Source organism: Leguminivora glycinivorella, chromosome 4, assembly GCF_023078275.1.
Source record: "Leguminivora glycinivorella isolate SPB_JAAS2020 chromosome 4, LegGlyc_1.1, whole genome shotgun sequence".
Taxonomy (NCBI): Eukaryota; Metazoa; Arthropoda; class Insecta; order Lepidoptera; family Tortricidae; genus Leguminivora; species Leguminivora glycinivorella.
The window spans coordinates 19471566-19497176 of NC_062974.1; the positions used below are offsets into that span (position 1 = coordinate 19471566).

General features: G+C 36.9%; 1 protein-coding gene across 2 annotated transcripts in view; it reads right to left on the reverse strand.

Annotated features, from left to right (window-relative positions):
- Positions 1-68: 68 nt before the first annotated feature.
- LOC125225120 (leucine-rich repeat-containing protein 15) overlaps positions 69-25611 on the reverse strand; it is a 49519-nt gene continuing 23976 nt past the window's right edge. Inside the window, exons 2-3 of one of the 2 annotated variants that reach the window (XM_048128684.1) lie at positions 7825-7866; positions 69-2982 (exon numbers count right to left, since the gene is read on the reverse strand). In XM_048128684.1, coding sequence (XP_047984641.1) covers positions 384-2969 — 2586 coding nt within the window. In that variant the 5' untranslated portion in view covers positions 2970-2982; positions 7825-7866 and the 3' untranslated portion in view covers positions 69-383. Of the gene's footprint in view, positions 2983-5493; positions 5630-7824; positions 7867-25611 lie in introns of those variants that run through there. The other variant, XM_048128685.1, reaches the window with a different exon arrangement.

Here is a 25611-nt window from a genome sequence, read left to right on the forward strand (position 1 = left end):
TATATCCTTTTATCCTCCTTAAGTTTTAAAAGGGGTCATTAGATTGTATTACTTATAAAAAACAACAGTAGTTTAGTACCTAGTTTATTTTTAATAATTATAAGTACATAAAATAAACCTAAAACTAATTTGTATTATATATAATATGTATACCTTAAATTAATTTGTTGTAAAAATTTGACTTTTCATTTGATACTTTCATTCTTTAATTAAAACAAGTGACGCGCTAGATGGTCCCGATGAACGAGATGAAGCTACCGTATTATGAAATGCTCTTTTTGTTAGTACTCGACTAGCGCTTACAACTACATCACGTACTGCTTACGTAAAATACAGCAGCTGTTAATGTTGCATTCTTAATTTAACACGTGTCGCGGAGCGGCTCAGACCGCCTCCGGCACGATGTTGTTGTGGTGGAATGGACTGCTTTCGTACATGTTGGACGCCTTCACTGTGACGCTGTGCAGAGGTTGGTAGCGGTTCAGTTTGGGAGTCGCCGGACCAGTCAGGTCCTCCGACAGCTGCTGATACACCAGACCACAGTCTTTCTTCGTGCGGCCCTGTTGACTCATGGCAGCGATTATGGCACTATTGTATCTCATTTGCTTATCTCTCCTACTGCACACCACCATGACTCCCTTGGCGATCATGAGCATCAACAAAATAGCTCCCAGGATGGCAATGAGGATGGGCCACAGGTACGCGTAGTGCCCGTGCTCGTCCGCCTTGACCATGGCAGATTCCTTAATGTAAGGATAGAAGTCTGGTTCGGGATCGCCGAATACGTTATCGTTGTCCAACAGCTTGACATCGATTTCGACTTTGCTTTGCTCCTCGCGGATAGTTGGCACGGTGGATTTGGCCTGTTTGCTCAGGGCGGGTTTCTCCTTCAGCTTGACGCTGAGGTCCATGTCGTCGCTGTCCTCGTCCTCGCCGGAGTCGTCCTCCTCGTCGTCCTCGTCCTCGTCGTCGGAGTCGTCCTCGTCGTCCAAATCCTCATCATTGTCGTCTTCCTTGTCATCGTCAGTCTGATAAGTATCTTTAACGTCATCGGCTACTTTGCCGTCGTCTAGGGTATCCTTGAGGTCGAAATTGCCCACGTCGTCTTTGTCGATTCTCTCCCAAATCTCCTCATCCGACACTGGAGGAAGAGGCTCGACTGGGTGAATAATAGTGGATCCGCAAGTTTTCTTAGTAAGAGCCTCCCAGCTGTAGAACCCTTCCTCTTCCTTGCCGTCTCTGGCCAGATTGGCGATGCTGGCAGACTCGCCGTTAGATGAAACCTTCTGCTTGCTTAGCCACGTCATTAGATTTTCAAATTCACGGCCGCAAGCCAACGGATTGTTGCTGATGTCCAGAGTGCGAAGTTTTTTCAGATTTTCCACTTCAGGCAATTTGATCTCTGCAATTCGGTTATTGGAAACGTTCAAGAAGCTTAAGTTGCCAAGAAGTGTTTTGGGATGATTCTTTTCTAACTTCCATAGAGAAGTCAATTCAGCATGGCTCAAGTCCAACCATTGTAACGTGGGAGTATGGAGGAAAACTTCCGCTGAGAATGTTTTGATTGGGTTTCCTTGCAGATTAAGCCTAGCGAGCTCAGTATTCTTTTCGAAGATTTTAATGTCAAGAGTCATCAACATGTTGTTGGCTAGATTGATGTCCACTAGTTTAGGGCAACGCGAAAATACTTGGTTACTGATTGATTTGATCTTGTTGCCGGACAGATTGATCTGAGAAAGAGCGGTGAAAGTTCTCAGTGCGTTATCGGAAATTTCTTCTAGACCACAGTTTGAAGCCTCGAATAAGTACATATTAAATTGATCGGCGGAGCAGTTGAATCCATCTTCTGGCAGCTTTTTCAGTCTAGGGTTATAAGAGATTTTGAAAATATCCAGTTCAATGTTTTCTTTGATAAGAATGCTTGAAATGAAGTCGAGATTATTATAGGAGAGGTCCAAGTAGTTCAGTTCAATCAGCTTGTGGAAAGCTTGGTTGTGTATCTTTTCAATGTTGTTTCCGCTGAGGTTAAGATTGGCAATGTACGTCATTCCATTGAACATAGATGGTCCGACAAACTTGATATTTGTCTGACCAGCATTTAACGTAAGCAAGTCGGAAACTTGTAAGTCATATACAGTATCAATTGGATTCCTTTGAATGTGGAGCGTGGCGAGCTCGGTATTTTCCGAGAAAATGTCATTAGGCAGAGATTGGATGTTGTTATCGCTCAAGTCAAGTTCTTCCAAGTCTAAGAGCTTCTTGAACGTATCGGGATCCATTTCTGACAAATTGTTTCCAGCCATATTCAGGTACATCACACTAGGTAAATTTTTGAAACTGTGAGGGGTAATGTATTGCATGTTGCAGTACGAAACGTCAAGTTCCTGCACGGATGATGCATTCAAGAAATAATCCTGTGTGTTGGGTGCCGGGAACTTGAGAGGGTTGTTGGAGAGAGTCAGCAACAACAATTTTTTGTTGTTCGCAAACGTTTCAGGGTGAAGACTCTTTAGTTTATTGTTTGATAGGTTGACCGCATAGAGGTCTTGCAGGCCATGGAAAGCGTTAGGTCCGATCGTGCCAATCGTGCTGTTTACAATTTTAACTGTTGCGATTTGGTGAAGGCCGAGCTTCTTGAAAATGTAATCGTCTAGATTAATGGGGAATCTGGGATCAGCGTTTTCAATCACTAGGTCAGTGATGTCATCGCCGAATTTCTGCGTGCCGATTTCGAGACGATTGCACTTGGCTATTTTGTATCCTTGTGTGGCGGTACAAATGCAATCTCTCGGGCAGGGCTTGTCCTCGCTGAAGAGCACTTTCTGGTCGTCGGCGGTCTCGTAGTCGTCATACTGGTAGAGGAAGTTGTCCGCGTCCTTGTCAGCCTTGGCGGTCTTGTTGGCGGGCTCGCCGAGTGCCAGCGTGCACGCCACCAGGAGCACTAGTAACTCCCGGAGCCTCGTCCCCATGTCGTAGCGAACTCTGAAATACCAAAAATACCACTATTAAAACGGAATCGATTACATCAAGGTTCTCGAAACACGCGGTGGAGCACGTTCCAAATAACAGTGCTTAACAATGGTATTTCCTTTTCGCACTATTTTTCAACTTTTCGTTTAATCAGAGTACAATGGACTTAATATGTTGTGTTCAAAACAAGGATGATTAATATTCTTTTGTTTTGCCAGACATATAAACAAATAGCATTAAAACCTATTTGCAGATGCGGGATTAAATAAATAGTTCTGTTGTCTGTTCATTTGTCTCCTGGAGTGATAAATTGAAATTGTGGCTGCTTGGAGAATGCGATAGTTAACAGCTGGCAAATGAATTAGTCTAGATATAGGTATGGCGCATTATAAAACAGATGGTCCTGGCATTGTTCTAGTGAAATCTTATCTGCGCTATGTATGTCCATGTGTCAGTCTATCGGAGGAGATATGTGACACTCGGCAAGCGATTGTTCTCTGCTACTTAGTAAGGTCATTGCATGAGATGCTATTTTATTAACCGCCTTCCAAATCTCAAAGGAAGGGGTTATCAAGTTGTCTGTATGTTTTTTTTATTTTTTTTAATGTTTGTTCCTGGATATCTCCGTCGTTACTAAACCGATTTTGAAAATTTTTTTTTTGATTGAATGTATATGCATACAGATTCGTCCCATTTTTCTCAGAACCCAGTTCTGATGATGGGATCCTGGAGAAATCGAGGGAACTCCTCAAATCTGAAAGGCATACATATGGTGATTTTTGTGTTTTTAAAGGAACAGCATGCATTTACGTACGGAACAGTGACATTTGGTGCAGTGGAACTCCTGATGATGGTCAGAAGGGAACTCCTCAAATCTGAACGGCACACTTATAGTGACTTTGGTATTTTTATAAGAACAGCATGCACTTACGTCCAGAACAGTGATATTTGGTGCAGTGGAATTGCTGATGATGGTCAGAACGGAACTCCTCAAATCTGAACGGCACACTTATAGTGACTTTGGAAATTTTAAAAGAACAGCATGCACTTACGTCCAGAACAGTGACATTTGGTGCAGTGGAACTGCTGATGAAGAGTGAGCCGCCCCTGGTTAGAGTTCCGTTCTGATAATCATTCTCATCTGTAAGTACTTCAGAATCATCCAGATTTCAAAATTGGTTCAGAAATGACGGAGATATCGAATAACAAACATTAAAAAGTATACAGACGAATTGATAACATAATCCAACATTTGAAAGTATTTATCACCAGAACCCCAAAGGAAGGCGGTTTTTTTTTCTTAAAAATTATTATATATTTTATATTTTAGGGCCATACTTTTGGGTGGATGGCATAGATTTTTATAATTTAGTTTTTAGATATTTGCGAAAGTCAGAAAACAGCTTTTTTGAGATTATATTAATTATGTAATAAAATTCTAATATGATGTAACGTTTGTCTAAAGTGAGGAACATGACAACCGGTTGACCTTAACACAGACACAAAACAATGCAAAAATATATTGCCCGTATGTGAGGTTTCCTCAAACTGTCCCACACATAGGTATTTGCTTTCATTATCTACCTGTAAGTTCAGCAAATTTAATAACTTCGGAATACGATTTATTTCTTCATTAGTAAATTTATTTTCTTCAAAAGTGCTTGTAAAGAAATATACGTAGTCTAGCAAATCTGTGAGTTGATTACGAATAGCACTCTTTACTACCATTGTGTTGTATTTAATTATATTTAATTTAAAGTTAAAATAAACATGAGATGCTCAGTAGGTATTTATTTAATAATAAAAAAAAAAACATTTAATCTGTTTGAAAAACATTTAGGTATAAGTGCTCGCATGGCGTACGGTCAACAGTTTCTTTTGTTGTGTGGAAACTAAATAGAAAGTCGGAACGTTTGTATTCGAAAGGGCTTGGCCAAATAGTTCTTTATATCTAACGACAATTGAGATGTTCTCAAATTACTTGTTATACGACTGCGGTCAGCCTAAACTCGGTCAAACTTTTCACGCATTAGAAAAAAAAAGAATAGAAATTAAAAGTGGCATCATTGTAGTGTCGTCCCTTTCAAATCAATACGTTTGATAAAACGAGACAAAACTACGAGGTTGCCACTTTTTAATTTCACCTATGATTATGATTCGATGGCGATTAGAAGCAGGTAAAAACTAAGAGAATGATCCAGTTAATATTATGACTCTTAACCAAACAATGTGCTTCGCAATAGTTTTTCCTCTTGCAATAGGAATTTATAAGGAAAGCCACGCTAGGTAGGTACACACTAGTGATGAGTTCACAGCCAGACAAAATAGTTTGCAAACAACTGTTTGTGCAGGCACTGCATACAACTTTACATATTCACATGCTTTTAAGAAGAGAAACTATTCGCTGAATAGTTACGAGTTGAGTAATGTTGTTTCAATTCGAAATTCCATCTAAATATTTAGGTAACCAGTAATTACTCTCTATGAACTATGCGTCACTTTGCTGAATGGTCGAAAACAAACCTTAGACGATTATGAATTCTAAGTAGAGAATTGATCACTAATTGCACTGAGAATAACAAAGAAAGTTTACACTTTTTAAGGAAAGCACTTTAGTTACGAAGTATGGCGGTTCACTGTTAGAACGCATCGCTCTGAGGATTCAGCTAGATAAGAGGAGATTAGATAGCGGTGGGCGCCGGTCCACCCACCTTGAATCAACAATGATACATTTAACATATATAATTATGTATATATAGTTGGGCTGCACGTACCTACAACAATACATTAAATCGAGCGGAACGCGGCAGCTAAACAAACAAAATAAAAGAATTTTGGAACGATTTAAATGTCTAGCCATTGGTCTTCAAAAATGTACAGATTTCTGATTGAATTCCGAGCAATCATTGTGTCTAAGAATTTATTTTAGCAACAGTTTTGAATTTAAATTTAGCTTGGCATTGTTTAGCAGTTTAACCAAAGTAATCAACTAGCCCTGGAACGCGCCAGTGGGTTTTAGATAGGTAGATGCTCAATAAATTGATACCTAACAAAATAAATATAACTTTGGACGAGACATCAAGATATAGGTACTGCTACATAAGAAATAACATGATAGGTACTGATGTTTGTTAATATCTATCTACGTGACAATCGTAACTCATGTTTTAGTCAACAGGTGTCAACAACAGGGTCTGTTACAACAGGTTTCTCTAGAATAAATGTTTATGCGAAAACAATTTCAAAAATCAAAATTACAAATTATTAATTTGACATCGTTTTACATGAATATAAACGAAACCTTGCTGATCTAAACCAACTACGTACCTAACAATAAACAAATATTATATTACAAGATTGATTAGGCGTATAAAATACCAGCGTAGGTATTTGGCATATCGACGATACCGAAAGCTAAAGTTACAACGCCTTTCGCATATTAAACACTAGTCGTTAGATAAATGATTCGCTTTGCATACAATCGGAACTGGGGGGTATACTATGTCGCAGTGCGTGCAAAAATGCAAATCGATTAGCCGGCTGCATTTAATCGGGACTCATGAATCAGTTTTATATCCCTGGCCCCGTAGCCGAATGGCATTTCTCCGACGCCAAACGAAAGCGATACGCCGCTGGCTCTGTCGCGCCAATACGCAAGCGCGATAGAGATAGATATCTACTAGCGCTTCGTTTCGTGAGCGTTTCGTGAGCGATTGTGCCATTCGGCTAGCCACCCTGGCCCAAATCGGAGTGACGTCAGCAAACTTTATTCCTACAACGAATGTCTGTTGAACTAAATTCATAATATGATAAAGTAGGTCTCAATACCGCAATACTGAGTGTTTGATTTTATACAGGTGTCATTTTCTTGATTGAACTTACAGAGAATTAAACACTTGCATTGTTCTGTTATTCTCAATTTCATTCAGCTGTAAATCTTTTCTGATAAAAAACCACATGGAATAATAGTGTATGTGTGTGTGTGTGTGTGTGTTAATTGCAATAAACTAACTTTTTAAATAAAGAAACATGAAGAGTATAAATAGTCATTTATAATATAAGTACGTAAGAATTTGTGATAACAGAAATCAAGATGATGTTGAAGTTGGTTGAGGACTTAAAGATAAGGTAAAATGATCAATTCGGATATACCTAAATACCTACACTAACATCGGTATGCGGATTCCTTTCTTTGACATAATGATCAAAAGTACAAAGACACACAGACAAACAGATCAAAAGTCATAATGTAATGATTGCCAGATTACCATTACTCATAATTCTGAAGGTTAACTTTTCAGGGTTTTTTCACACGTTAAATATATACTTGGTATTCGACTGGGATTCAAATACAATTCTAACACTTTAGCACAACTTGCCTTGTCGCGCGCGAGTCCATACATCAAGCGCGATTTCGAGTAGGTATAGACTCGCGCGCGAAAAGGCAAGTTGTGCTAGGGGCTGATGTCACTGGGCCATGTTTTTCAAAGTTGTCCACCCCACTTTTTTGTAACATGGATATTTTTTACGCGATTAATACTCAGAATCGCGGGGTCTTTCGATCCTGATCAGGAGAAAAAAAATGTCCCAAGATTTCCATTCATTTTTTCGAACCTTCCATTCCGTTACCGCCATACAAAATGTATGAAAAAATGGTAACGGAATGGGAAAAAAACTTTTTTTTTTCTGATATTCGAATTGAAAGAGCTCGCGATTCTGAGTGTAAACCACATAAAAATTAAACCACATAAAAAAGTGCAGTGGACAACTTTGAAAAAAAATGGCCCTATTGTACCTCCGAATTACCCTGTCAGTAATAGACGGCAAACACAAATTTGCAAAAACATTACCCACCTTTGACCTTGTTCAGCCAAGCGGGAACTTCTTTATTGCAACCTGCAACAACAAAACCAGTTATTAATCACATGCCGTATGTAGACAACACAGAACACCCCACTAGAAGCCTAATGCAAGCGATATTGTTCGAGACGCAAATCACCAGTCCTTGCGGGGAGAGGCGGGCGCGCACGGTGCTGCCATTGGTCGTTTCAAATAATGGCGCGCCTTTACGATTAGCAATAGGGATGGGAATAGGACATGTCTATTTTAGACAATGGTACCGGTACCAGTACTGTGGTGAATTTGTTTTGCAACAAATTATAATATTATAATTAAATTATAATAAGGCCTAGTTACCCTTCGGGTTGGAAGGTCAGATGGCAGTCGCTTTCATAAAACTAGTGCCTACGCCAAATCTTGGGATTCGTTTCCAAAGCGGACCCCAGGCTCCCATGAGCCGTGGCGAATGCCGATGCCGGGATAACGCAAGGAGGATGATGATTGTGATAGCACCTCAATAAAAATCATTCTAGTAACTAATAACTATACTGTGCATTTTTACTAAGTTAAATTACCAACTAAATATTCTAAACTAATCAATCAACTAAATAACACTACAGACTCTACAGATTCTAGATAATTATTCACAATTACAAATCTGCTTTCTTTTATATTTCATAAAATGGTAGCACATGGTACGAACGGTAGTACGAAGTTCCCGCAACAGACATAAACTAACATGGCCCCATCCCTAGTCGTTTACGTGAAAGGGATAGCATATCGCATTGTTAACTAGGCAAAAAGGGATGGACGCGCCTCGGCGCCACTCAGTACAACCATATTGACCAGTATAAATGAACTCCGCGGATAATAAACAATATTCAACAAAATAATTAATTTGACTTAACTGTGGAATGTTATTCCATCTTTTTTATATGTAGAAGTGTTAGAAGACTTGCCACACCACTTTATGCTGCAAAAGACCATTGTTTGCAACCAAATTTGATTATTTAAGATTTTTTCCCGAGCGGACACGAACACTGTTAGCGGGTCGTATACTTGGGCGCTACTGATCGGTGTCGCACGCGTTCAAACTTTTATAAACCTGATTTGTCGTATGCTTGGTGACCGCGAGTCGCCCTGTAAGGGCCGTCTTGTTGTATTGGTCTGTGGTAGACAAACAATTTACAAGCACATATGTGGCGTGATACGCTACTATTATTATTTTGTGCCGCGTGCTTTATAAAAGTGAAAACAGAAACAGATGTCAGAGGCCGGTGGCCTAATGATGAATGTTCCTTGTTCACGTTCCAATTGCTACTATAGACGCCGGCCTAGATATTATATCGATTTTGCATTGAAATTATACGCTTATTTGTATAGCAAAAATCTAGCTACGCGCAATCGGAAAATAATATTTTAATACCCGTGCCGGGTCAATTCACTGGCACGAATGAAATGAATGAGTGAATGAAAATATCTGTGCGTATCATCACAGTACAGAATGACCACTCCCGCTCCCCGCTGAAGGTGCCGCCCGCCCCTTTCGGTTACCTCACAATTACCGCCTCATACAGTAAGCATAGTACGCGTTCACCTACACGAGCTTATACTGTGTGCTAGGAATGCGCCTCATTCATAATATATTTGATCGCCAGTGTCCGAGGTGTGGTACCATTTTAGCCAATATAATGGTGGCTTTTAAGACTTGACTGTATTCCATTTCCGATACCGGTGTCACACATACGAGTACATACTTATACATAATACTTTCAGTTCAATACATTCGTGCCAGCTTTAGTAAAATTACCGTTATAAATATAATATTTAATTAGCTAGTGCACAAGATTTAATTTATTTGGTAAAATAGTAAGTAATCGAATTGGAAATCAGAAATTCTAATAAAGTTTATTAAAGCCACATAACGTAGGCACTGTATTTAGTTTTAGCCTTGAGTAACTGACACATTAGATCATATTAAATGTGCTGCTGAGCACATTCGATAGTGATTCGAGCCGTAGGACAGGCCTAGTCAACTTGTGCAAGTACTAAGACTGGTTCTAGCTCGCATCGGGGCGTCGTGTCGTAAGTAGGAAGAAATATTAAAGGATACTTTATTGCGTATTATATTATCAACTTGCATGTTAGAATTTATGACTTTAATATTGTTTCAGGTGAATCTTTATAGTCGGGCGCTTCCTTTTGGCTTATTTGCAATGGCTACACCAGTATGACCTCGACAATATTTAAAGTACCTACCTAATAAGAATACCCTATAATTTAACTGTAATTGATTATATACCAAAAAAAAAATACGCCGAAAATAAGTTTATGTACGATGGCAAAACCTCGATTAAAAAAAAAACAGAATGCAGGAGACAGTCATAACACCGATGTTATAGTATTTGTTGGTGTTTACTGTTTCTATAAAAGTGAAACCTATTGACAGAAACATAAGAAGTTACAAATAAAACAGATACCTACGAACGGCCATTAGTACCTACTTAATTACCGTAAAAAGCAGCGATATTGTACAATTACATGTTAATTGCAATGTACGAAATCAGATGCAACCGTTAGGCCGTTTTCACAGAAATGAACAGTTGAGGACTGCCGTCTGCCAACCATTTAAATTACAGAGATGGAAATGTTCCATCAATAGAAATTCTGTTAAAATGGCCCTTATTCCTTATTGTACATTAAAGTACATGATGCAAAAGGACTCTTTAGACACAGAACGTCACAAATAGTTGTTTCCACGGTTTCGGAGTTGGAGAGTCGGAACACTTCGGAACGGAAGTTGTGGTTTAGTTTTAGTTCCCTGCGGTTGACGTGTCCCCGGGCACGGCGGCGGACTATTACAACATTTACAACCCCTATTATACATATATGTATTTACATTTAGGCTGTCTTCCGGTTTACTCCACTGTTAAGATTCGTGAAGCAATATTGTGGCTTTGTGCCTGATTTGTTGTAAGATTTTAGAACAATAAGTAAATAGATAGAACACAGTTTGTGCTAATGCTAATACTGAACCTCAATAAGATTCAGCATGTCCGATGAATGATGATTAAAAGGGTGTCATTATAATAAAAGAGGACTTAGAAATAAAAATGTCTTGTGTTTTTTAAGTTGGTTAAATGTATGCAGGCACCTTCGTACCTAGATGTTTTTTCTGCTTTAATTTACGTCACATTTTATATCACACTTTCATAAAAATTCGTGAATACAAAAAAATACTGTGCGTAGTTTCCACAAAACTCCATAATATGTACTATCAGCTGCAAAATTGCATGGAGAAATTATGAATGAATTCATTGATAAATTTGCCATCCACTTATGCAGCTGATAGTACGTAGGTACCACCAATAACTCGTACCTAACATAAAATATTGCCCAATATTGTATGGCGTTCGTCACAAACATACACTGATGCAGTATAATATTGGCAGTCGTAACGTAACTCGTAACTCCCTTGAAACACGTCATCCGATATTGTTTTAGGCATGACGTCATTATCAATGACAGTTAACCTTCCGGAGATGTGTACATATTATTACCCTTTAGTGTTCGACATGTAAATATCTTAGTCTGTTGGTTACGGTACCACGTTTTTATCGCCAATAGAATTCAGTTGGATTAATTTTGTTTGTCCGTTGAATCCTCATTGTGCATATTAAGAATAATAATAATATGCAGTACGGACTGAAAAAGATGACAAAAGGTTTCCTTGGCTCTAAAAACCCAACGATATACTCTAATGTAATGTTTCCAATTGTTTATTAGTACATGTAAAGGTACACAACAGTTTGTTTCGCGGTCACTTTTCGTGGTCATTCATAAATTCTCGCGTAATTCGTAATTTATGTCAGTGGTCTGTGGTTGGCAAATTTCAAAGGCGTTGCTATTCAAATCAGGACGGCGCCACTATATTAGTTTTAGAACTAGCATCGCCTTGAATGTAGATAAGGTCGTTAAATGCTTCGGTGCTGACCACATTCTTGTGACAAGTTTTGTGCAATCTAGCGTAACGTGACCTCTCGATGCGTAATAAATATAAGTAAATGAAGAACGATGCTGTATCTACAGGTAGCTTGGTGATAAATCACCCACGTTTCGCATGCATTGCGAATTATTATATGCCTATTCGTCAAAATTTAACAAGTCCTTTAGATACATAAAATTAATATACGTTTAACTTAAGGAAACTCATGCTCAGCTTTGTGTCATGGATTCAAAATAATTTAAGCATAAGCTTGCGATAAGCAAACATAGGTGACACAGGTACAAAGACATAATTTATGTATAGCCTTTAAGACTACTGTCTGGCCATACACAACGGTATTTAATAATGGCCTCTAAAATCGGACAATTCACGTACCGTTGGCATATTTCCTTTAAGCTTGACCAGAAATATATGACTATTGTCAAGATGGCGCTGTTATTCTGATGTATGCGTGACAGTTCAGTATAGTATGAAGAAAATAGTTCTAATGAAATTCCGCAACATGGCGTAAGCTTACTCAATTTGAAAATAACGTTTGATGTTTATTTTATTACTAGTACTAAGTCCTGGGTTAAATGTTAAATGCATGCAAATTCTCTATTAAACATACTGAATGCAAACATTTCTAACAGCTGGCAAGTACGTGCATTGACATTAAAATGTCATTCATGAATGAATTCAGTAGCCTAAATAAGTGAAGTTTTATTGCAACCGGTCTGTTTAGTTTGACATTGAAGAAGTTAGGTACCTACCTTTTAGATGTCTGGCGATTCTGAATAGTTTTTAACAAATGTATATTAAGCAAGCCTGTGTGGTGACGGGTTAAGAAATTCACCACCCCCTTTCTTCCCGTGGGTTTCGTAGAAGGCGACTATGGGATATGGGTTAAATTGTGGCGTAGGCGAGGGGCTGGCAACCTGTCACTGCAATGTCACAGTTTCGTTTTCGTTCAACCTCTTATTTGCCAAGAGTGGCACTGAAGCTTTAGTAGTTTCATGGGTTCTGCCTACCCCTTTATGGGATACAGGCGTGATTGTATGTATGTATGTATGTATATTAAGCAAAATGGTTGTATGTTTGCGAGTTTTTTTAACACATACTTATATCTGAAAAGGTAACAAATCGGCATGGTTCCGTTGTATGATCTTGGGTCGGATTCGGAAGTTTGGCCCGGAACGGAACCTTTGAAACACGACACCCTACGGCCAGAAGTTGCTAATTTTACAATTTACTCAGATTATACTACTTATCAGAATAATTTCCCACAACTTTCTACCTTCTCTATTTCACTACATTGTATTGGAAACACTTTGTATGCCTATACAATTTATCTATCTAATCTCAACGAGTCTTTATCATTGATAAAGTCTGGAAATCCTCCGGACAATTCTTCTATCAATGGACCATATAATAAAAGGAAGACACGGATAATAGCATCCTACCTTGTCCCTTCAATAACTCAGTAAGTATAAACAATAATTATTAAACAATTAACCTAGAAAACTGAAAACAAATTAGGTAATTATATGTTCAAATAAAATCAATAGACGATACGATGCCTGGCTTAGTATTGTTATAGTACTACCTAAGTACCTAGTAACTAAACAGCGTAGAGTACTTAGTTAAAATATTTAAGATAATAACAATAATCCTTTAATGTCTTTGTAATAAATAAATTATATCATCAAGGATACTGAAATTCTCTTCTTGCTGGTTATCGTCCATGTTAATTACATTTCAAACATAATAGAGTGAACGTATTTGGTGCGACAATTATCCCAAGCGTTTTTATTATTTCATACAAAAACGTACAAGCCAATTCGAACAACCGCTCCATCGTATAATTCCATACTTGCATACTAATTTAATATTATAAATGGGGAAGTGTGTGTCTGTTTGTTTGTCCGTCTTTTACGGTAAAACTTTGTGTAAATGGACTAAATGGAGATAGTTTAAGGGATGGAGAGTGACATTAGGGTAATTTTTGTCTCTTTCTAATCCCCCACTTCCCTAAAGGGGGAAGGGAGTTTGTATGGTGCATTCCGCAATTTTCGAATTTAATGCGAAAGATATACAAACAAGTACGAGCGAAATGCGCGATATTTGAACACGAGTAAGTAACATTAGATTCCATTCTGATGTCAGTGGTGAGTAGTCAGTATCTATACGTTCAAATTGACCAGATTGTGGGTAGATATCTCAAGCCGCAGGTCATTCGGATTGGGACAAAAAGCGTAGGCGGCACAAAACGATCGTCATTACTGACTTACCAAATTACATGACTGTCTAATTTAAGGCCTTATTGTATAATATTTTCAATCGAATCAAGAGTTTTTGCGTTCAAGTCCATTGACAGCGTATCTATTCAGTATTCGCCACGTGCACGACTGGCGCTGCCCTCATTTTGTCGGCTTTTTCATATTCAATTGTATAGTGTCAAATTAGTTCCAACGACCGCCGCTAGCGTTAACATTGGACATGTCCATAAAATGAAGTTTGAAAACTTCACTCTTTTTGAAAGTCAAGTACTTATGGAACTTATACGTATTCTTGCTGCTAAGTTTGTGCAAACTTAACATGGTCAGAGTTTAACAGACACGATTGTGGTTTTTGGTGTTCCTTAGATAAGAGTGAAATCACGTGAAATGTACCTACAGAGCTATTATACGTATTTAAAAATATTTTAAGCGGGTTACTCACGTGTTAAGTCGATATAACGTTCGACATGTTTCGATCCATTTCTGAGGATCTTTTTCAAGAGTAGCCAGGCCTTTACGCATTATTATTATTGTACTCATCATATTTTAACTGCATCATTTAGTTTCTAAGTCTTAGAAAAATTACACAACAATATAATAAATTGATATAACAATATAATAAATTAACTTATTTATATCATGTATATTATTGTGTTAATTGTCTGAATTTCCGGCACCTTATTATTGTCCCCGATGACGGCGATGACAGAGCAACAATTTGAATTTGTTTATTTTTACCCGACTACGGCAACGCAAAAGGAGGGTTATAAATAATGATGTGACAAAACAATGTGACTAACTACGAATTTTGCGATAAAAGTATGCAATGGTTATTTATATCGACATCTAGATTTATAATTTTTGTAAGACAGCTTTTCAATATTTGCGTTTTGGGTTGATAACTTTGCACAAATCATAATATTAATGTATGAAATGGTAATTATGATGCATAAATTCACCTGTATAAATACCCTGTGTATTTGTTTGTTGTGCTACATTTTAAAGGATGGATGTATTAGCTATTATTGTGTTACACTTGAACTCATAAAAATGGTTTTATTCGATGTTGCTATAAGGAACTAGGGATCCGGAACTGATGGTAATAAGGATACTATTGAATCATATTATTGTGATAATATTTTATTTTCATAGCAGTGTCAGGCTAATTCCAATAAGGTCTAGTTACTCTTCGGGTTGGAAGGTCAGATGGCAGTGGCTTTCGTAAAACTAGTGCCTGCGCCAAATCTTGGGATTAGTTGTCAAAGCGGACCCCAGGCTCCCATGAGCCGTGGCAAATGCCGGGATAACGCAAGGAGGATGATGATGACAGCAGTGTCAGGGTTCGATTTAGAAGAAGTAGGTTCTAGCAAGATTCGAGAATAAATTAGGGCATATTTAGATCTCTAATCTCTCAGTTACGTGATCTTTTTATGTCCTTGTTTTTGCAAAGGGGCAAAGCGCGTATGTAGTTTTTCGGCGTTATCAAATTACTGGCGGCGGCGGCCACCTGGCCAGGCCATATTATATTCCATTCCACGTAATATATGCTAATTTATGTTCGGTCTCGTTTGGACACCGCCGGCGTCTGGTAACTATTAAAAGTATTCTGTTTTCAATTGGGCAGACAAAGCACTTTTTTCATGGTGCCTCTACGAGAATACATCTTTTGTTTACTCGTTACGAAATTAAAAGTTAAAGGTATTACGGTAACCTTTTGCTTGTAAAATGATGAATTTTAAATCTTAACACGTATTGTAAGTATTCAAGTTTATTTTTAGCACGCCGAAGGTAGGACAAATTTTATTCATGGGTCGCTTATTTTGGTTTATTCCAACGACTCTGTATTGTGTTTGTGATTGTGACATGAGGCTGTTTTTCCTCCAGACTCCACAGAGCTACAGATCGTGCAGTTTGCTGAATAACTTGGCACTTCATTATAATAGATAAACATGAAAGGACACGCCGTCAGATGAAGTTTGCTCGCTTTATCTTCGTATGCATTGAAAATTTTTAAGATAACAATGGGTGTAACGACCTAAATGCAAAGTCCTTGTACTTAATTTTCGTCATATGGATGATTATAATAAGACATGTGTGCGAATAGCAGGTGGCGTGCAGGTGACGCCCAGACAGAACTAAAGTAGGCAGTTGAGGAGACAAATATATAATAACATCTGTCTACCTCCATATGCTACCACGTTGCATGCTTCATTAATGCTGCAGGCAATGTTCGGATGACAACTACTGCAGCATTTCTGTTCAAGAGACAACACAGGCCCTGTCACTGTTAATTTATGGTATTACTACCACTGCGACTGGAAAGTTCAATCGCCACCCATCAAGGGATTTGGTAAACTTCGCAGCAGTAACGGTTGAATGATGTTGCAGTTGCCACAAGAATGGTAATCATACTAAGACAATGTTTAAATCAAGAAAATATAACGCTATGCCATCTGTTAAATACATCAGACTGTTTACATTGGAGGTGTTCCTTCTCCAGTTTGAGCCTTACTCATTCACGACACTTCTCTTAGTGATTCGCGATTTTGTACTAGAGATGACAGTCTTTCCTATATTAAGTTTCTGGTAGTTGTTAAACCAGTTCCGTCACAGCTTGGGCACACGCCATCGTTTTGTCTGTCTGGTGAGGACAGCTCATTATGTCTGCATTTCCAATTGACTATGCGACAAAAACGTAGATTAGCCTTACTTGGAGATCAGATGTCACCTTAAAGACATTGATCTTGATAAGATATTCGTCTAAAATACCTACCAGACTCCATTACTTGCAGGTATCTAAATATATATTTCTTTGTTGCGCTTTCTTCAATTGGCACTAATTCAAATCTGTATAAAATGTTAAAATGGCGAAGAGCCGTCATACGACTGCAAAGTATATATATTAGGAGTGATAGACGTTTAGATAAATAAATAAATATTATAGGACATTCTTACACAAATGGACTGAGTCCCATTGTAAGCTCAAGGCTTGCAGGCGCTCGCGGCGTAGCAGGCAGGGTCACTACCGACTGCGCCAGACCGGTCGATCTTTATTACTAGATTCACCTACTTTTATCAATTTTAAAGTAGTTAATTTGACTTTATTCAAGGTCAAATTACTTTACCCACTAGTGAATAAAATGCGTTTTTACCCGCTGGTATTAAAGGACAAACACGTGTTTCCGAGCTAGTGAGGGGAAAATAATTTTTTGAAGCTCTGAGTCAACTGAGCCCGCTGCTCGGGTAGTTTGCCATGTGTGTGTGTGGATTGAGTGAGCACCTTCCGAAAATAAAAAAAAATATGCTGATCATTTAGTAAAAGTTCTAAAACAATTGTAAAACGAATCTCTGAATTTGTAAAAAGATAAATCAAAAGATACAGCCATTAACATGTGCTCACTCAGTTCTCACAAACTACCACCGAAAACAGTGAATATATTCATTTAACATATAATATTTATATACTAACATTTAGTAAAAAATAGGCCAACCTACCTCTATAAATATTAGATCACCTAGTGACGTATTAAATTTTTTACAAATGGTTTCTTATGCTCACTCAATCCACACACTTTTGAAAAGCCGAATTTTGATGAAAAACATAAGATTTAGACCGCTATTATATGTGTATAGTTTAGTAAAAGTGAAATGGGAATTTGTAAAATACAAAACGAACCACTAACGTGTCAGGTTTTTTTATAATAAATTCTTGTAAGTGCTCACTCAGTCCACACGTTTTGAGAAAGTTAAAAATGTAAATATCTTACGATTTGTAGCACCTAAGACACTCGAAAGTACTTCAACATTTAGTAAAAATTTTTACTAAATATCCACCATCTAATATTTTATATTCGTTGTCTGGTTTTAAAGATATTCAGACATAACTTTTCTCATACAAATGTATCAAGTAGGGTGACCACACTATGTCGGCTCCTGATTTTCCCCACCTTCCTATTGTCATATTGAGATTGGGGAGTTTCGTTTAATTTTGATAATAGTTTACCGGATTTGTAAGTGGGAGCGAGAAAATAATAACTATTTCTCGCTCCCACTTACAAATCCGGTACGCTCATCTGTTAGCGCGATTAGATTACCAGGTTCTGGTTTCTTACTAGTGAAGTATTATATTCTTTGTTTCTTACCAATTATCATTCATGTCCTTTTTAATGCATGCATGTCGATATGGTTATTATCTTGACGTCGATAAAAATTAAACAATACACATCATCACTAGGCCAAGAACATAACCTAAAAACAGTTTGCAGATGGAGAATTAATATGGTATTAGTTTAATATTATCAAAATTGAACGAACGAAACTCCCCAATCTCAATATGACAATGGGAAGGTGGGGAAAATCAGGAGCCGACATAGTGTGGTCACCCTACTTGATACATTTGTATGAGAAAAGTTATGTCTGAATATCTTTAAAACCAGACAACGAATATAAAATATTAGATGGTGGATATTTAGTAAAAATTTTTACTAAATGTTGAAGTACTTTCGAGTGTCTTAGGTGCTACAAATCGTAAGATATTTACATTTTTAACTTTCTCAAAACGTGTGGACTGAGTGAGCACTTACAAGAATTTATTATAAAAAAACCTGACACGTTAGTGGTTCGTTTTGTATTTTACAAATTCCCATTTCACTTTTACTAAACTATACACATATAATAGCGGTCTGAATCTTATGTTTTTCATCAAAATTCGGCTTTTCAAAAGTGTGTGGATTGAGTGAGCATAAGAAACTAATTGTAAAAAATTTAATACGTCACTAGGTGATCTAATATTTATAGAGGTAGGTTGGCCTATTTTTTACTAAATGTTAGTATATAAATATTATATGTTAAATGAATATATTCACTGTTTTCGTTGGTAGTTTGTGAGAACTGAGTGAGCACATGTTAATGGCTGTATCTTTTGATTTATCTTTTTACAAATTCAGAGATTCGTTTTACAATTGTTTTAGAACTTTTACTAAATGATTAGCATATTTTTTTTATTTTCGGAAGGTGCTCACTCAATCCACACACACACGTTTGCCATTAGGACATCTGGGTACGTAGCCGAATGGCACAAACGCTATTATTGGAGCAACAGAACCAGACTACCTTTCGCCGTGTTTCGTTTTCGTTTCGCGTCGCAGAAATGATGCCGAATGGCAACGGTACCAGAAACACCCTAACAAAATTTATTTAATATAAGTATTTAATTATCGTTAAAACATTAGAAAAACTTTACGATCTGCCTGACCTAACCGTTGGCCGCCGTCATAGAAACAAGAGAAGCTAAGACGGAATGTTAGATGAGTCAATATAGGCATAAAATCAATTATTTACGGTTATAAAATTATTATTTATCCATTGAAGATAAACATAAATCTCGTAAGCTGACCTGCTTAATCTACTGTTTCTCAATTGCCCTCTACTCTAAAAACCTAAGCTAACATAAGGAAGGAATAAGTCGAAGTGCAAAAGTCACTCGATCGAATACTGATATAAATAGCTCGTGATTTCCCTTGGAGGCTTATTCAGATAGTTACTTCTCGTTATCAGGCGATACTCTTTGATATCGTAGGTAATAGTTCTGATTACTGGTAGATCATATTAGTGTAACAAAGTACATACAATCAGAATACTGCTCTTGCAATCGAGACGGATCAGATTCTCGGCCATTACTCTGAATTGATGCCGCGAAGGGCGCATTTGAAGTAATGTAAATGGAAATTAGAAACCCTAAAGAGAAATAAAGCCACTTTTCTATGTGATATTTATAAAATTACCGTGTGTCCCTAATTTTTACCTACCGATTTCGGAATCAATACAAAATATACCAATATCTGTGACAACAATATACCTCTATACAACAATATACCTATCTATTAGTGGCGGCTGGTGAAAATTTCTGCTAGGCAACACTGAGCAAAAAGAAACCTACCTTAACATTGGATACTTTACTAGTAATCAATTTTAGGCAAGCCAGTGGGAATCGGCTTGTATGGACCAGCCGCTGCCTGCTATCTATAGTACATGTACAAGTACATAGTCTGATGATTTGGAGTTCAATAAACCAAGTAAGTATCTATGTAATCCGAAATCGAATATCAAGATAATTAGATAATTCTTTGCTCTTACGTCAGTTTTGCCTTAACCTTCAGATTTTTTGCGCCAAACATTTACAAAGCGAGCTTTGTATAAATACAACTACATTCTACAGTCTTCATGACTCAGATGTCAGCACGTGGTTTCCCCGCAAAAAACCCGTGACGGCGATGTACTGAACTCATTTCTTTGCCATCTAATAGGTACCCTGAGGTCCCTTATGAAGGTTAATACATATCTAGACACGCGTTACGGTGTCAAGCCAAGTTCAAGTAAAAGAATTGGCGAGCAGCACCGTGTGTAATATTACACGAACCATTTGGAGCCACTTTTGACCCCCTCATAACTCAAAAACTATTTTACATAAACGTGTCTTTGGCTCATATATTGACACTTGCGAGATACATATGTGCTCCAAATTTCATAAACACATCTATAACGGTTGTTTAGATAATAACGTCTAAAAATCGTCATTTTTATCATATATAAACCTATAGACATAAACTCTAACCCAGTTCCAGATGACCTAGAAAGTTCAAATTTGGCATGAAGATAGGTAATTAGGTGAATACATAGAAACACATCTGAAATTGGTAAATTTTTATCATTTTCGAAAAGTGATATGTTAGGTAAAAACATCATGTTTAGTTCAACCGGGGCTTACCATAGAAATGAGCGATATCACGACAGTCGAAATGTATGAAACAGCCAATTTTTTTTTTGCGATTTCGGCATTTGTCCCATAATAAAACTATTTTATGTTTTATGTTGTTATAAATAAATTTCAGGATTGTCCATTGAACTTGGCACCCATTTAGATATCACTTCTTTTTTCGTTGAAGCAAGTTGAAGTGAACAACCAAGGCCTATATCATATTATTGAACTTGGCTCCCATTTCACAATTATGTTTTTGATGGGATTGCCTCTTACCTCAAGGTAGAACTTATATCAAGAGATATAAAATTAAGTAAAAAGGGGCGCCGAATACGTTGATGAAAGCATATGGCAGCCTGAAAAGATTGCTAGGTTTCGTAGAGCTGTGTTGGTTAGAATAGCGCAAACTGTTTTTCACACGAAATAGACACAAAAATAAATAAATATAAATATATTGGGGACACCTTACACAGATCAACTTAGCCCCAAACTAAGCAAAGCTTGTACTATGGGTGCTAAGCGACGATATACATACTTAAATAGATAAATACATACTTATTATATACATAGAAAACATCCATGACTCAGGAACAAATATCTGTGCTCATCACACAAATAAATACCCTTACCGGAATTCGAACCCAGGACCGCGGCTTAGCAGGCAGGGTCACTACCGACTGAGCCAGACCGGTCTGTCAAAGATTGCGGACTTGTGGAAAAAGTCCAGCATCAACTCAGCATCAGCAGCAACTCAAGTAGCATTTTAAGTAAATTTTAGATATTTTACAATATCCATTTTAAAGTGCCATGTGCTCCTATTATTGTTTTAAAATCTGTATACCATGGTTCGCAGTAAACGATTTCTGGAGTTCAGACTCCAACTGACCGACTGGGTGACTGGCTTAAGTGTAATGAAATATTATTATAATTTATGAAGAAGTATGCAATGCATTAGTTACAGGGCAAAAGTGAAATTACAGTAGCCATTGTGACAGGGCTCAGTGATACGTGCACTTATTTCCGTGACTGCCGTTTGTGAATCGATTAAATGAAAAATAATTTATTCCTTACGGTAAACACATATTATAAACGAATGTTCTAGCAAAGATATTTGACATATATAAATTCAATAAATGTAATTATTTTACACTTTTGTACAGTCCGATAAATTAGCTTAGATATTTAATTTGCTTACTTTTCTTCACACTGGGTAACCGTGCTCCAATATTTTTTAAGTTTAAAATTTTTTCAGAAAAGTCTTACGACGTGTTAAATACATACTTATTTAAATATTAGTGACTGTCGTCTTCAAATCGACATATACAAATCTCCACCACATAATAAGGATTTAGAGCAAAGTATTACTACCATCATACGTTACTAGGTTAATCATAAATCCGGTCTATTTAAACTTCAAAAAAGGCCGTGTGATATGACATTACGCCGGGAAAGTCCGGCTTGGGACATATAACTGGTTATGAGCCTGCTTTCTTTGGCTCCGCTTTGAGCCGTACATATTTTGATTTGTAGCAAAGAGCAATGAGCATTAGAATTTCTCCCATTTATTTTATAAGTTTATTGAGTAAATATTAATGGGAATGAATTGAACAGGTCTCGTGCATCTATAAATTCCATATTTTCTGTAGGTTTAAGAATATTTTACTGCCTAAGAAAAGCCTGTCCAAAGCATGATACCTCGTACTTACTTTTAACAAACGGTGTAAAATATAGTATTTTTCGTAGTCGCAAATGAATAGCATAATTATTATGCACCTAGAGTTAATTACAGGCCTCTGTTCAGATGTTCACTTTTGAAAGACAACTTATACACAAATAAGATCTAATAGGTATGTTGTAAGACCTTTTAAAGTTCCCTAAGATAAACATATCTTTGCATGCGCTAAACGTGATTTTATTTAAATTTTAAACAAATGGCGAAATGTGTATTGACACATTATCATTTGCGTTATAACGTAACTTATTGCAAAATTGTAGCTTTGTCAACCAACTGCATTCTACATGATAATTGATAATTATTAGGGTTAGTATCGCAATTTTATACCCCAATGTCTATTGATAAGATAGGCGGCCTAATTGATGGAACATGAAATTAGCAGTTTCTATCAACGAATATATCATCTTGGATAGATTTTCATTTTTGTCACCTACAGGAATTATACAAAGATATAACTGAAGTATAAAAATCACCATTAACAAACAACACATAAAAGACACGAGTTTTGACATAAAATAAACCAAAACCATCCTAACTGAACCAGGTATAAATAGTTGTAAATCGTACCGTCATTACATTGTAGTCCCAACAAATAGGTTATTTAGGTGTGCGGCATTGTGTCCACAAATGCCACACCATAAATCCAAGGCCTTGAACCGATATGCCGTGGGCCGTGGGGCATAAAACCGTGTACCATGGCATATAAATCTAACAGGATATTGACCCAAATCGGATAGGTCAGATGCTGGGGACAGCCGAATTTGTTTGTCTGGTGAACTTTTGACCGCTAAGGTAAGTGCTTATGGCCTGAGCTAATACATAGTGTGCGATCGACTTTTAAGTGGCGTTCATAGTGTTCCATATAAGAAAACTCTGATTAGGCGTAGGTGTAATAGTGAGAGACTCAATAAGTAAGAGCATGAAGTCTGTAAGTAGGTACTATCAGCTGCAAAATTGCATGGAGAATTTATCAATGAATTCATTCATAATATCTCCATGCAATTTTGCAGCCGATAGTACTTAGACGCTCATAGTAAACTCTCAAAATGTAACTTTTGCTGTATTTTCTCACAGATAGGTGTCATAACTAGGAACACACTAAAAAGACAAACGATTTATATGCATATAATATGTGGTAGTACTTAGTAGTTATGGCAATTACATCGTAATAAATGTATTCTCGTTGCCCTGAAAAGTGTTACTTCTAAGTAATAAATTCACGAATTCGTATACATAATGTTTCGAGGAAGCATTTCTACGATCAATTTAATAATAAAATATGCACAATTTATCGTTGAACCAATAACGATAACGTAAAAGTAAAAACGTTATAAAATCAAAGTGTGAATGAAAAGGAAAGCACCAACCCATTGATAATTGATATTACATATTACATAGTCAAATGATGTAGTCTCGCGAATATGTGGGTTAACTACGATTAACGACTAGCGAGCACATAAAATGGTGTCGTGTTTTCGCCCAGTCTTTATTCCGGCAGGTTTATGAGGGAAAAGTCGGCGTTTCGTAATCTGATGAAATATGTTTAGAGGAAAAGGTAAAACGTGCAATATTACATTGCATCATATAAGATTAATAAGTAATTAATCATCACAGACTCGAATGAATCTATGATGACCTAACCACAAAATTAACATTAAAAAAAAACCCCGTCTGCGACATAGTAGACCAATTTTCATGAAACATAGTTAAGAACACTCCCGACTAACTCAGCTATCAGACAAAAAAAAATTAAATCTAAATCGGTTCATCCGTTCGCGAGCTACGATGCCATAGACAGACACACACACAGACAGACAGACAGACAGACAGACAGACGGACGGACGGACAGACAGACAGACACGTCAAACTTATAACACCCCGTCGTTTTTGCGTCGGGGGTTAAAAAATGAACGGATAACTTAATTTTATAATAGGTAGGTCTATCTATGAACTGTTCTGTTTGTTATTCTTAAAGTAATGAGTGAAACTAGGTAATAAGTATTGGAACAATATGAATATCCTGCAATTCACTTCAGTACAATTTGATTTTTACATGACATTTATGGGTTTTATTTGCTAAATATAGATGTTCAAGGAGACATTTTAACAATTTATCATTTCCTTTATTATATATATGTCGCAGGGAAATGGGCAAAACAGAGATTTCATCAAATCACTAAGGGATATGATCAAATCACGCAGGATGTCAAAATGGCGAATCCATTTTATCATTTCTCTAGAAAATTTCAGTCATTTGACTAAATCCCTTACTCTGTTTAGTGAAATCACAAAATCGACCAATAGACACGCCACGTTTTGTCATTTCACTAGATTTGTTTAGGGATTTGATAAAATCCCTGAACCACGTCAGTAAGTTGACGAAACGAGTTTATAAAGTCAACTAGTTTTATCATTTCGCTAAACAAGTTCAGTGAAAAGACAAAATGCTTCAATAAATACGAAAATAATTTAAAATGAAACATTTTTAGCTTTGTTTCTAAACTTTTTCTATTTTTTTTTTCTTATTTATAGAAAACCAAAAACTCTTAAAAACGGATTCAATTTTACCATCTCACTAATCTAGTTAAGGATTCAATCAAATCAAGTGACAAAGGCAAGGGTCTAATAAATCTAATTGGATATATTAGATTCTTGGCTTTGTTATTTCACGAAACCGGTTCAGACATTTGATCAAATCACCAGTTGAGACTTTATCATTTCCCTAAATTTGTTTAGGGTAATGTTAAAACTAGTTGACTTTTTGAGTTCGTTTCGTCAACTCACTGTCGTGGTTCAGCGATTTTGTCAAATCCCTAAACAAATCTAGTGAAATGACAAAACGTGGCGTGTCTATTGGCCGATTTTGTGATTTCACTAAACAGAGTCAGGGATTTAGTCAAATGACTGAAATTTTCTAGAGAAATGATGAAATGGATTCGCCATTTTGACATACTGCGTGATTTGATCAAATCCCTTAGAGATTTGATGAAATCTCTGTTTTGACCATTTCCCTGCGACATATATACCAATCCTAAGTCTAACTGA